Source organism: Chenopodium album, chromosome 2 (assembly GCF_948465745.1).
Source record: "Chenopodium album chromosome 2, dcCheAlbu1.1, whole genome shotgun sequence".
NCBI lineage: Eukaryota > Viridiplantae > Streptophyta > Magnoliopsida > Caryophyllales > Amaranthaceae > Chenopodium > Chenopodium album.
Genome location: NC_137835.1, coordinates 8,853,766 through 8,867,607, shown reverse-complemented (window position 1 = coordinate 8,867,607; position 13,842 = coordinate 8,853,766). Strand labels below are relative to the sequence as shown.

Below are 13,842 nucleotides of genomic sequence, written 5' to 3'. Positions count from 1 at the left end.
ATTAATCATGTGTAAATCCTTATAATAATGTTTAAATTTAGAGCTTGATTTTACAAAGTTGCAATAGGTCATTGTCATTGTTAGTATTTGTAGTCTTGCCTCTACCCTTAATTTAATAAATATTTGTGTAAGATCCATCATATTATCATAAGACCGTTTTTGTGAGTCATTGCAATTATATGATCATATCTAATTAATTAAATTCTCTTTAGTTTTCACAGTCCAACTCACATATAAGGAGGTCTTATGAGCATAGTAGATTAGTAGTTATTCCTCGTATTACTAATTTATTTTAGGATATAAAACCTCCACTAAATAGTCATAGTCTCCTTCTCATTATTGATGAGTGTAGTTCAAACCCAATCATCTATGAAATTTAAAACTAAAAAAGGACATAATTGTACGAATTTCAATTCATGAACGTGACACTTAAAAAGTTGATTGTACGCATTTCCATTGATGAATGTGACACTTAGCTAGAAAGTTGATCAAGTCTAATTGCCTCAAGTTGCACTTAGAGAGGTAGTGAGGTTACCAATGTGGTGGCAAACACATGGTACACTTGCACGAAAAAATTGTACTCTTATTTTGATGATAATTATTTCGTCTATTGCGCATTCAATAACCAATAATACACGTATAATGTATGGATTTCTTCCTTTAATATTTTTTAAAAAATTAAGTTTTATTGGAAATGAACAAACACAATACATTTAGCTAGAAATATGATATACAGAATACAAAGTAGATGTTATGGGGTACTATGTATTGAACAATTTATGATAAAATAGTACACCAAACAACCTCACCTTAGTTAACAATAAAATTCGCTAAAGTGGTGATCAGATTATATAAATTAATTGGAGTTTTATAGAAATAAGGGTTAGAAAAAGAAAAACTCATCTTGAGGGGAATTTCTAATGCGAGACAATTAAATTTGATTGAGAAGATTCTACTATAAAATTTATACATATAAAACGTGGTATATCAATTTTAAAACATAAGAGCTTTCTTTTCATTATTTATATAGTTTCGCAACATGTATATAAAGTAGCTAGATTTGCAAGACAGTATAATTATTACTCAAAATTATATAGTAAATAATATGATGACATATTTTTAATAAATGGCTAGAAAATGAGTAATTCTTGCGATTATAATTAATACTATAGTTACATGCTTGAAGAATCTCGCAATATTCAAATTTTAGGAGACTTCATGCATGCATTTTGTCTATCAAGTGTATACAAATTATATAAAGAACAACCATAGTTTACTGTCGTATAGTATATTATTATTAGTCCTCAATAAGTTAATGAGCTATGCAATGACCTAATGCGGTATGAATGATTATTATCACTTGCTACACAAATGTCTAAATGTTTCTATATATACTTCGTATCTATTAACTTGGCTAAGTCGGCTGATATTTTAATGTTGATGAATTTGTTAAATGTTTTCAATTCTTGATAAACAAGAATAATGAATAACGCCGAGTTCAAATATAAAACATGAATAATGAATAATAATGCGAGTTCAAATATAAAACAAGAATAATGAATAATGCCGAGCTCAAATATAAAATTTTCAAACCGTGCTTAGCCATACTTTTGTCCCGTCCTTACTAACTATTTCTTACAATGTTGTCTAAACCTTACTTGGAGGAGGGGTGCTTATGATGCAAGTTGAGTTCGAGTTTGGGGTAACTCAACTTGAGTCGTTAACATATCAAGTCGAGCTTAATTGAGTTGAGTTTTGATCGAGTCGAGTTTTGACCAAATTTGACCGAGTCGAACTTTGACAGAGCCAATTGCAAGTAGCTTACAATTTAATTTCGTCTTAGTACGTAGATCTCTCTATTTAGAGTAACATCTCTCCATTCTCTTTAATTTTGTCATTTAAGAAATACACATATGATGATACGAGTACATAAAAAATGTTTTATTTATTAATTATTAATGTAAAAAAATTTATTTCAAAATATTTTAATTTTTAATGAATATAATATTATATAAAGGAATTCGAGCTTCTTACGAGCTTTCGAGTTTAGTAAGGAGCTAGGAGCTACTCGACTCAGCTCATTAACATTTCGAATCAATCTCGAGCCCGAGTCAAGTTTTGACCTAGTTGAACTCGAGTAGCTCACGAGTTGTCTCGTCTCATAAGCACCTCTAACTTTGAGACTTGGGATGAAGAGAATATTACATAATATTTTGGAAAATATTCCCTTTGATTCCCAAAAGTTCGACTTGCTTACTGGAAATTAACATGAAAAAAAATATATATATATATATATATATATATATATATAATTTAAGTAAGAGAAATAAGCAAAAAAGATGGGCAGTATAAGAAATAATGTGGGCTAGGGTATTAAATTAGGGGTAAGATAGAAAAGGAGTTTTCCAAAAAAAAAAAAAAAAAGTAAAAGCGAGTCAAACTTTATGAAACGACTTAAAATTATACTATAGAACGTTTGAAAGCTGATAGAGCATCAACAATACATAAAATAAGGCCAAAAAAAAAAAGAAAAAAAAAAGTAGAAGCATAAAATAAAAACACCTCAAAATAGAAAATACACAAAGGAAAGGTTATCGAGTCACACAAAGGAAGGGGTATCGAGTGTGATAGAGTATATAAATTGAACCATCAACTTAAACTTTTGGTTACGTTAATCCTCTAATATGGTATTAAGAGCCAACATGACATAAATATACATTTCGAGCTAGGTATGAAGGAACTCATTTTATATCTATACTTCAATTTCTAAAAAAATCTTATGTGAAGGAGCGTGATAGATTATATAAATCAATTATGGGTTTCAACCAATATGTTTGCTCATAATAATACCGACCAACTTTTTTTTTTGGTGTTTAGATAACCACAAGGACAGGTGATGAGAATCAATCCTAAGATTTCTTGAAATCGGAAGCGGAGCTTTAACCACTTGAGGTACCAACCAACTAACAAACTAATCTAGTTTACGTCAAAACTATCCACATTCATAGTTTAGTAGAGAGTTGGTGGTAAGGATAATTAAAAGTCAAAATGTCTATATAAAGGCAATTTGCCAAAATGGTCCAAGGTATATCTATTAATAAAATTAATATTACTAAATAAAAGTACGTGTCACATTTAATCCATATTCGTTAGATCCATAACTGGTCCTGCTCATATTCAGTAGAGAGATACCAAACACATACGGTAACATACATCAGTAACATGGGTCATATTTAATGTGAATGAATAATAATGGTAGATGCTAACATAAACTAACTTAACGAGAGAATTAAATTTTTCATACTTTATATTATAACTAATTTAGTAATGTTTTGACTAAATATCTGTAGTTAGTATGTAATCAGTAATACTGAATCAGTAGTCGGCAAACCTTGCTCTCTAAGAATCACAGAAACCCAAAATTACTGGCTAGCACATGTCAATGAGTTGTAGGCCTAATTTGGATTTTATTCTAATAGGTATATATGTAGCAAGCTACTATGCTTAACATATACACCAATCTTTAGCAAAATGTATGAAAACAACATTTTTAATTAATGTATCACGTCTTTAGATTAAAAATTACATAATGGTGTGTTTGGATTCTAGAATTTCATTTGAAATTCCGGAATTGGGACAATTATAGTGTTTGGATGTCCAAGAATTTCAAATGAGGAATTTGCCCAAATTATACAACTACCAAGTAATAACCCATGAAGGTAAGGATTTCAAATGACAAGGTAAACCATGTCATTTGAAATACTCAAATTCCATAATTCAAATGATGCATTTGAAATGAAATCTATCTTCCCAAACACAACCTAACCTAATTTATCTTGTCCTTCTTAACCATAAGATAGATATACTTCGTAACAGATATGTATTAGAGAAGAAAACAAATAGATCCTATTAACCGTGAGATTAGTTTCGTGAAAGATACAATGATAATAAATTTTAGAAAGCTACAACATCAAATTCCTAGTATCCCGAACAATGGCGTCCATAGATCCAATCAACTACTTGATTAGTTTACAGAAAGCTATGACATCAAACTCCTAGTATCCTAAACAAAGGCGTCGATCTTCTAAGGTAAAAAAAGCCTGCAACTTAAATGTAATAGCTATATATATAAAGAGCAGCAAAAGGAAGATCATCAAGAAAGGCAATACAACCTTACAAATAAATTATCAAAGACTGATAAGAATGATAGCTTTGCACCTCATAAGCGATTATGTTATACACAAATTCAATGATAATTTGTTTTTAATACTACTTTCATTTCATATTATTTGCAACAATTTGACATAAAGTAGAGAGAAAAAATGTCTAATCGTTGTAAATAATACGAAACGGAAGTAGTAGTTTTTTAATATATTCATTCAAATTCAGTTACTCCTTATAACTTGTTTCCCTCTCTTTCATTTTTCATAATATTTCACCCCTACCCCACATAAAGGTACTCATATGCATATATTTAACTAAACTGCAAAGTCTTTAGACCCTATCTCCTTTCTTAATACACGAGTAAACAAAAAATGTAACTTAGAGAATGGAGGGAGTGCATATATAGAATATTCGTATCGTCTTTAAGACCTGTGAAGATAAATGTACAAAGGTATATATATAAGTGCTAGATCATGCACACAGGCAGTTCACGCCCAAGTGTCCCAAACTTAAATTTTCTTCCATAAATGTCCTCCTATCTATCTGGTCAGGTTACCCCCAATTTTTTCTGTCAAACAAAAAATGCTCCTACACATGAAATTCAATCTGCATTTTATGCATATTATATAATCCCTGTAAAATATCAGACTACATAATAACAATAAAGAATTAGAGAAAGCATAAATAGTCCAACCTTATATGTAGAATCCTCTTTTGCAATTTCACCTGCATAAATATAATCCAATTCTTTACTGTGAATACTAGCTAAAAAATGGGTAAATCCAGAGTTTACGAAGATGTTCATAGTGTGTAACCCAGCTAGAATATAGCCTAATTAACTATTACATGAAAATTTAGGCTATTTGCAAGTAATTTAAATTTAAAAATGCAAAAAACCAACAGTATCTAAGTCAGTTGCTTGCATATCTTAGAAGGGTATTTTAGATCATAACATTGACATTCTATAAACATATTGACAAGAACATAACAATCCAAGATAAGATCTCATCCTCAAGGAAACTATCATAGATAATTCTAGCAACTAACATTGGTGATGGGAAAAAATCATATCAAATGCAGAAACCAACAGTTAAATATATCTGATAATCTTTGGTAAGATCCAGTTGCATCACACCTCTGTTTACACTTTTAACATTGTCAACACAACGAAAAAGTCCTCGACTTGTGATTCGGCCAGAGCTCCTAAAGAAAGGCCATAATTCAGCCTCGTGCTTCTTATCATGTTTTATGCCGTCATAAATGTAATGCACACATATAATACCAATCATAGGGGTATAAGCACGTAGCGCAAGGAGACTTAAAAGAGAGAGGGGGGAGAGGAAGTATCCAGTAGGCTTCATCGTCATGCTAGGCTTTAAAGAGAGTATTTTAAAGAAACCGTTGACAGCGGAATGAAGAGTGGAAGCAATATCCTTTTTAAAACTGAAGTTATTCTTCTAATCTTTATTTAAATCAATCTCCAACTACTTCTTACAAGTAACAACTATTACTATCATACAGCTTTTCAGAAAATTCCGCAATAGCATAGAAAATGATTACTAATTATATATACTAGTATTATTTTCCTCCAACTAGTTTGCAAGTCATCTTCTCTACCTATTTAAGTAACTTCAGTTAGTAATGCTAAGATGCATGCATGCCAGCACTTTCTGCTGTTCTTTGTCTTTCAATAACACCTTCCTCTATTTCATTTGTACGATAACTTCTGATTAACTCTGTAATCCCGAACATTATCTCATATAATCCCATATTCACCCTTAATCATCCAATTATCAACCATACATTAATCTAACAATCAAATGTTTCCGCTTGTTGTAAGCCTCATAGCAATCGCCATCATAAGTTTGACACATTGGCTGTTCAGATGGTGGAATCCAAAATGCAATGGGACACTTCCGCCAGGTTCAATGGGCTGGCCACTTATTGGCGAAACTCTTCAGTTCTTTGCCCCAAATACTACCTTCGACATTTCTCCCTTTGTCAAAGAACGGATGAAAAGGTAAATACTCTCTCTATCCCATAATAATTTTCACACTTTCTCGATGTAGATGGCCTAAATATTTTTTTTCACATCTCTTTTTGTGCAAAAAACACACATTGATTTCACATAATGCACTTTAAGGGCACATCTCGCAGTTGATGTTTTTTTTTTTTTTTTTCCCTCTTACCTATATGAATAATCAATGCCCCACTACCCCTTTTTAAATTCAACAACTTTGACATGCTGCTCCCTGCTCTTATTCAATATTTGTGCCAAACCCTGTTGCTGTAAGACACAATAAACAAGGGGCGGTCGGGCACTTGAAGTTACAATGTGCAACCACATTAATTTTTCAGTTCTGCTAATCTCTAATTCAACAGTGCATTTACTTTGGAATTTTCAGATTTGGGCCAGTATTCAAAACCAGTTTAGTTGGAAGACCGATTATAGTCTCAGCTGATCCAGAGCTTAGCCATATAATCTTTCAACAAGAAGGCCAAACATTTCAGAGCTGGTATCCAGACACATTTACAGAAATTTTTGGGAAAGAAAATGTCGGGTCCTTACACGGGTTCATGTACAAGTATCTTAAAAACATGGTATTAAGTCTTTTCGGTCCTGAAAGCCTAAAGAAGATGCTACCTGAAGTTGAAGATACAGTGCTTAGACAGCTAAATCAGTGGTCTGAACTGGATACAGTGGAGATTAAAGATGCAACAGCTAGCGTAAGCTATCTGAATTGCAATTGGTGGTCACAATATAATACGATACAACTTAGATTTCTGAGTACTAATTTTTATTCTATTTCCGTGCAGATGATTTTCAATCTCACAGCCAAAAAGCTTATCAGTCATGACGCGGAAAACTCTCCAGAAAATCTAAGGGAGAGTTTTGTTGCTTTCATTAAGGGACTAATCTCCTTCCCTTTGAACATTCCCGGTACGGCATACCACAAATGCTTACAGGTAAACATCAAATGACCCCTCAACTAAACAAGTCTTTATTGTGTCATAGAAAATTATAGTGATGAAATACAAAACTTTTACACACTGAGCGTACAATAGCTTAGTTAGCCCAAATCACATACGAGTAGAAGTTAACCTCACATAGTGGTGACTTTTATGTGATTTGGAGTGAGTAGTCCGTTTTTTTTACAACTGCACCAGTAGTATACAAAACCTGTTGATTATAAACAATAACAGTTTTTAAGTTTGAGCAATCATTGTAACAAACCCCGGAACTTCCAATTCTTAAGATACTACTGTTGTGGCCACAGGGAAGAAATAAGGCAATGAAGATGCTGAAAAAAATGCTACAGGAGAGAAGAATGATGCCTAGAAAACAGAACACGGACTTTTTTGATTATGTCCTCATTGAACTGGCAAAGGAGGGAACACCACTAACAGAAGGAATTGCTTTGGACCTAATGTTTGTGCTTCTCTTTGCTAGCTTTGAGACAACCTCCCTGGCTCTAACTGTTGCCTTGAAATATCTCTCAGATTACCCTCTGGTCCTACAAACACTGACGGTAATATTCATTGAGTCGAAAACTGACTAAATTTTTCTGTTCCCTCCCAATTACATCTTCTATTTCGATGGAACCCAACTCACACAATGACAAATTGACAGGAAGAGCACGAAGCGATTCTAAAGAGACGTGAAAATCCAGATTCTCACCTTACATGGAGTGAATACAAATCAATGACATTCACTTTTCAGGTTAGTTAAAAAAGCTTACCATCACAACAAGTTCACTGACAATCCATCCCAAAATAGAACTAACTAGTTTATAATGCAGTTTATCAATGAAACAGTTAGGATGGCAAATATAGTTCCAGGAATTTTCAGAAAAGCACTAAGAGATGTCAGCTACAAGGGTATGCATAATCTATCATTACAAAATTTATGAAGAACTTCAATCTTTATATCAATGTTTATGTTACTCGAGTATACATACCTTAACATAGAATTTTATCAATGCAGGCTATACCATACCAGCTGGTTGGGGTGTCATGGTCTGTCCTCCAGCTGTACACTTGAACCCTGCCAGATATGAAAATCCCCTTGACTTCAATCCGTGGAGATGGGAGGTATGCAGCATATACTTTCGTATTCCTGCCAATCATATGGGAAAAAAATGATACTGTATAACTTTGGTTCTGTATACATACAAAATATAAACATGAAATTTAATTGTTTGTAGGGAGGAGAAATAAACGGTGCATCCAAACATTTCATGGCTTTCGGGGGAGGTATGAGATTTTGTGTCGGGACAGACTTTACCAAGGTGCAAATGGCAGTATTTCTACACTGCTTAGTTACAAAATACAGGTACAGGCAAATATATATTCCCACCATTTTAAATATTTAAATGAATATTATAAGAGAATAAAAGATTTAACTTATATTCTTCAACAAATGGAATCTCAGGTGGAATCCAGTGAAAGGAGGGAACATGGTTCGGACCCCTGGCTTACAGTTTCCAGATGGCTTTCACATTCAGTTGGCTAAGAAACAGAATCTATCAAATGATTCTCCTTCATAAATATAGCATTACAAGTGATTTCAGGCCACAATAATAAGAGACCAATACTAACAAAAAAGGAATGGAGAACAAATATTTACAGTTTCTCCACCAAAAAAAGAGCAACCGTGAACAGTTTTCTTGTAATAGTTACAGTTTTTGTATACATTGTCTATTTTTTTACCCTTCATCTTTTCAACATCTGTGAAAGAACATATGTTTGAAAAAGAAGGGGTTTAGGTTTCCGATACTTATAAAAATCATTGTTAAAATTCATATCACCTTTCATGTTGCAAGTGTATAAAACATCTATAAAGACAATCACAAATTTTCCCAGTGTTATGACTGCCAATTATATCGATTGAATTACTAGATTACCTCATCTATAAACGCGGACCAGAATGCAGCTAATCGCAAAGCAAACAAGTTAAACAATATGACATCTTAGCAACCTGATTCCTAACTGAAATAAAGTCTAATCACTCAACTACAAGTTACAAACATACTTAACTAGCTAACTTGATATTTTTTTATTTTTTTTAAAAAAAAATGGAAGGAAAGCCCTGAATAACAATTGAATATATAGTAGAATTAATAAAAAGGGTAAGGAAAAATTGAAGTATTAAACCCCTTCCTATACACCTACTTAAGAATGTTAATCTATTACTAGAACTACATGGAACATAGCTATCCATCAACTGCCTGCCTTTTTGCAGGCGGAATTCCATTTTTAACAGCAAATTCACCAAAAACAGATTTAAAAGTTAACCAATCAAGATATACTGTCAGGAGACTGATTAAGTATCCCAATATCCAGAGGCAATTGTGGCTGCTGTCAGGTTGAATATATCCTCTAGATTACATTCAATCTTAACTATGTCCTACAAAGGCTAGTTATCTTCAAATACACAAGCAAGCCATTTGCCTAGAAAAAGTGGTCATCATCATGCTAGTCGATTTTTGAGGTCAGCCAAACAAATGTTAGGCATTCCCTGCATCCATAGTGATTGTCTGACCATACTCCTTCTTGGTATATTGATTGATTAAACAAGGCCTAGAGATTTCAAATTCTCATATGTTTACCAAAACATTACAAATACAAATATTATAAAGCCGTTAAAGGAAACTCCAAATCTTACACAGATGGTTGAACCCCAAGATCGGTTCATACTTCATATACTCTATCAATTATCAAGGGAAATTGAAGTTGGTTCCTTAAAAAACCCTTATAACCATGTAAAAATTGAAAAGAATAATCCCACCTTTGCCCAATCTGCTCAAAACGAGCCAACCTTTGAGTATTCTGGGAACAAGCCCACCTTTCACCTCTATTTTCTTAAAATGGGTCTTTTGACTTGCAACCTCTTAAGCAGGTTAATTTTTTTTTTCCTTAATATTTTCTCCTTAATCTCTCTCCTCTAACTTTCACCACCATTACCCCTCCAATCTTCCATAACAGCCACCTCATCACCACCACTACCCCTCCATAACAGTCACTCCCACCACCTATCACAGCTTACCTCTGCTCGCCACCATCCTAGTTTACATCTGATCACCACCACTCCAGGCCACCACTAACCCCTACCACAAAGCCTCCCTCAATCGAACCACCACTTTTCACCTCACCACCACTCAACTGCGCGAAACACCAGCCAACCCCCAAACACGCTGCATCAGACCAAATCTCCACCGCCCATGGCCCTACTACTGACCCCCACAGACCATGTCCCCTTTAATCGAACCCTATCCCCACCTAACTGAAATCCAACCTTCTCTCACCTAACCACCACTCCATCGAAATCCCATCCCCGAAACCCGCTGCGTCGGACCTAAACCCACCCATTCTGACCCAATTGGACCGAAAACATACATTGTATTATAGTGACATACATACATTGTATTACTTGTACTCGTAATACATAAGTTCGATAAGGAAGAGGTGACCATAAAAGACTAATTCAGCATTTAAAGTATTCGTTTGGTAGACAAAAATACATGGAAAGTTAGATTTTCTAGGAAGTAGATGCATCTACACATGTTTAGTTATCAAGTTCAAAGGAATTAAAACTTCATTACCTACAAAAAGGACGAATTAGCTAACCAAGTCTCCTAAGTACATGAATCTTAAAAATGAAATTCCCATAACAATTTTATAGAACTTTTTATATACACCCAATGCGCCTAAGATAGGTGCAAGTGCAACCATGGGTGATATTTTTTCACATTTATTACAGTATTTTTTTTTTCTCATTTTAAAATTTAAAATGAGCGATAAATATTAAATGAATAGAAAACATGTCCACCTTACACCCGGATGTATATAAAAAATTTCACAGTTTTATATGCATAGTAACGGAAGCAATACTTAGCACATCTAACCAAACAACCACAAATAGCGGAGTATCAATTTAAAAAAAAAAAAAAAAAAAAGAGTTATAAGGCTAAGTATAAGCATTTAATATCGTTCCTTATTTAGTGTTGTATAAATTTAGGAATGCACAACAAAATCACGCTAGAATAAGTGTAAATGAGTAATTAATGTTACAGATATTTTCATTTGTTTTTCTAATTTTAGCTCCTTATATGCACCCCTAAAAGTTATGTATAGCATTTTTCATAAATTAATTAATTAACATGCATAAGTAATACTTTCTCGGTTACGAATTACTCACAACAACAAAGGGTATTATTTGTGACATAAAATATTCATTTGTTGAGTAATATGTAACCGAGTGAGTAAAATGTTAACCCTACAATATAGAAATTTGCAACTAAAAAACTAACATAGAAGAAATGCGTCCATCATGTCTAATCGAAATTTTAATAATTGCGGCATTCTACAATTGTTTATAACTCATAGATTTTAGCATTAAAATACTCCCGCACTCCATTCTTTTTTCTTCTAGAAGATTCAAATTAGATTAACAAAAAAAAAAAATAAGTAATTCACATAGATGGCATCAAATTTTTGTTAGAGCATATATAATTGTTCTTTTTCTATGATATAAAATAAAATGTTGGTGAAATACCTAGGATATTTCAGAGATGACAGCTATTGAGATCGATGAGGGAAGGCAGAGTCGCCGTTGTTATATCGGCCACCTCAAATAGAGGGCATTTGTGAATTACTACCCTAAAATAAAAAAAAAATAAAAAAAGTTGTTGATTACTACCTTTAAAATTGATTAATTGTATCGATAACAACCTTTTTCTCTTTTCCAATTACTTAAGCTTACTAATTACATTATTTTCCGGTCAAATTATAATTAGTGACTTTTAATCCTAATTAATTAAATAAACCCTAAATTACTACCTATCCACCTCCACACCACCGTTGCTCCACTTCCGACAGCCCATTTACCCCGTTCCCACCACCAAAAATTCCCCCCTTCCCTAGCCCCACCACCGAAAATCCACCCTTTACCTTTCCCCCACCACGAAACCCATCCCCTTCCCTTCCCCAACCCCCGATCATTGCCCCCCACCTTCCCGTAACACTTGAAAATCGTCTTATTCCCATACATAACCCCCGATTGCTGCTCCCTTCTTTCCCCAAACCTTGAAATTAAACAGCCCCCCCCCCCCCCCCCTTGCATAGCCCCCGATAACAGTCGATTCCCCTTCCTCAGCCCCTATAATTTCCCTCCACCCTTTCCTTAGCCGCGAAAACCGCCCCCATCCCTAACCTCAAAACCTCATTTCCCCGCGTTCATGGTGTTCGGCGGTGAAGGGGGGATGAACTCATGGTGTTCACCCGGGGAGGGAGGTGGGTTTATGGTGGCGTGGTCCACGATGAGGGAGGGGAGTCGCCGCTAGGAGAGGAGGGGGTTCAGTTTGTGGTAGGTGATAGCCGGATCAATTTTTATATTAGGATTAAAATGATTAAATTAGGATTAAGATGACAAATGACGTTATTAATGAGTTGATTAGCCGGAAAATCCACTTAGGTAGTAATCAGTACAATTTATCACAATTACGGGTAGTAATTTACAATTTTTTTAGGGGTAGTAATTCACAAATGCCCCCTTTTTAAAGTAGTAATTAACAATTTTTTCTAATTTAAGCTAAGTTCACTTCACCCTAAAAAATAATAAAAATCAGTAAAATTGATTTTAGTTTCGTGATAAGCCTAGTTCATTAAAAATAATTTGATTTCATCAAAATTGGTAACTTTAAAAAGAAATATATATAATAGAGAGTTAATAAAAATAATTTATGTGTTAGCAAAAATAAGGTGAACTGAACAAGGTTTTACATTGAGTATTATTTTGTCATAAATTTAAAAACTAACAGTAACTAAGATGTACATTATCTTTAATTGCAAGTTTGTAATATTATTTTTTTTAAGGTGAGTGAACATAGTTTTATACTAGTCGCTACAAGTTTAGATTATGTTATAAATATGATGTGCATTCTCTTTAATTGCTAGTTTTCATATATAGCTAAGTCTTACCTGGTAATGTGGTTTGGCCTATGGGGGTAAGGTAAATTGAAATCAAGTTATGTTATCTCATATGAAATACAAGTATAAATTTCAATAATTAATGAAAAATAATAAAAATAGAAAACTTAAGGCCCTGTTTTTTAAAATATAATAAAATTAAAAAAAAAAAAGTTGAAATTAATTTTATTAGTTGATTTGACAAGCTGATGTTTTTAGCTAATTTGATTGTTTGATTGTATAATGCAAATATGCAAGTAATAATCCTTGTACTACTACCCTTTATAGGCACCACTAATACCCATTAATGGGCTTATTGGGTAGACAATGTGAGCTTAAAACCCAAACTCAAAACCACAAAAAATAGTAAGTAGAAATCCAATTAAAGAAGTTTGGAGGCAAACCTCAACTTTCCAGAAGCAATCAACGGTAACGAATCAATCATATTCCTCTTCTATAAACCATTAAAATAAGAAGAAAAAAAATAATCCCACCACAATATTTAATTCAGTGTATCCCCCATCTATTTCATGTCTTACAAGTCCAATTTCTTACACTCTTGTCTTTTCAACTAACTTACGTGAATCAGCTAACCAAAATGACATAAATTTTGTGTATAAGCTACAACAAACTTGTAAAATTAAAACTTAACGAAGATAATTACTAATTGCATGTCTTTGTTATAGTGACTTTGAAACAGATAGAACAAAA

The 13,842-nt window shown here is 33.3% G+C and overlaps 1 protein-coding gene across 1 annotated transcript; it reads left to right on the top strand.

Annotated features, from left to right (window-relative positions):
* The first annotated feature begins 5,984 nt into the window (after window positions 1-5,984).
* LOC145582434 (cytochrome P450 87A3-like) lies at window positions 5,985-8,966 on the top strand. The gene is made up of 9 exons (XM_081639437.1): window positions 5,985-6,184; window positions 6,570-6,891; window positions 6,982-7,131; window positions 7,443-7,694; window positions 7,796-7,885; window positions 7,965-8,043; window positions 8,135-8,256; window positions 8,370-8,497; window positions 8,597-8,966. The coding sequence occupies exons 1-9, from the start codon at window positions 5,985-5,987 to the stop codon at window positions 8,709-8,711; spliced, it is 1,458 nt and encodes a 485-aa protein (XP_081495563.1). The 3' UTR covers window positions 8,712-8,966.
* Window positions 8,967-13,842: the final 4,876 nt, after the last annotated feature.

Excerpts from the sequence above, each read along its gene's own strand:
- LOC145582434 (XM_081639437.1), top strand. The coding sequence starts at position 5,985 with ATGTTTCCGCTTGTTGTAAGCCTCATAGCAATCGCCATCATAAGTTTG. Across the intron at positions 7,886-7,964 it reads CAATGACATTCACTTTTCAG|TTTATCAATGAAACAGTTAG; the intron begins GTTAGTTAAAAA and ends TTTATAATGCAG. Across the intron at positions 8,257-8,369 it reads TCAATCCGTGGAGATGGGAG|GGAGGAGAAATAAACGGTGC; the intron begins GTATGCAGCATA and ends AATTGTTTGTAG.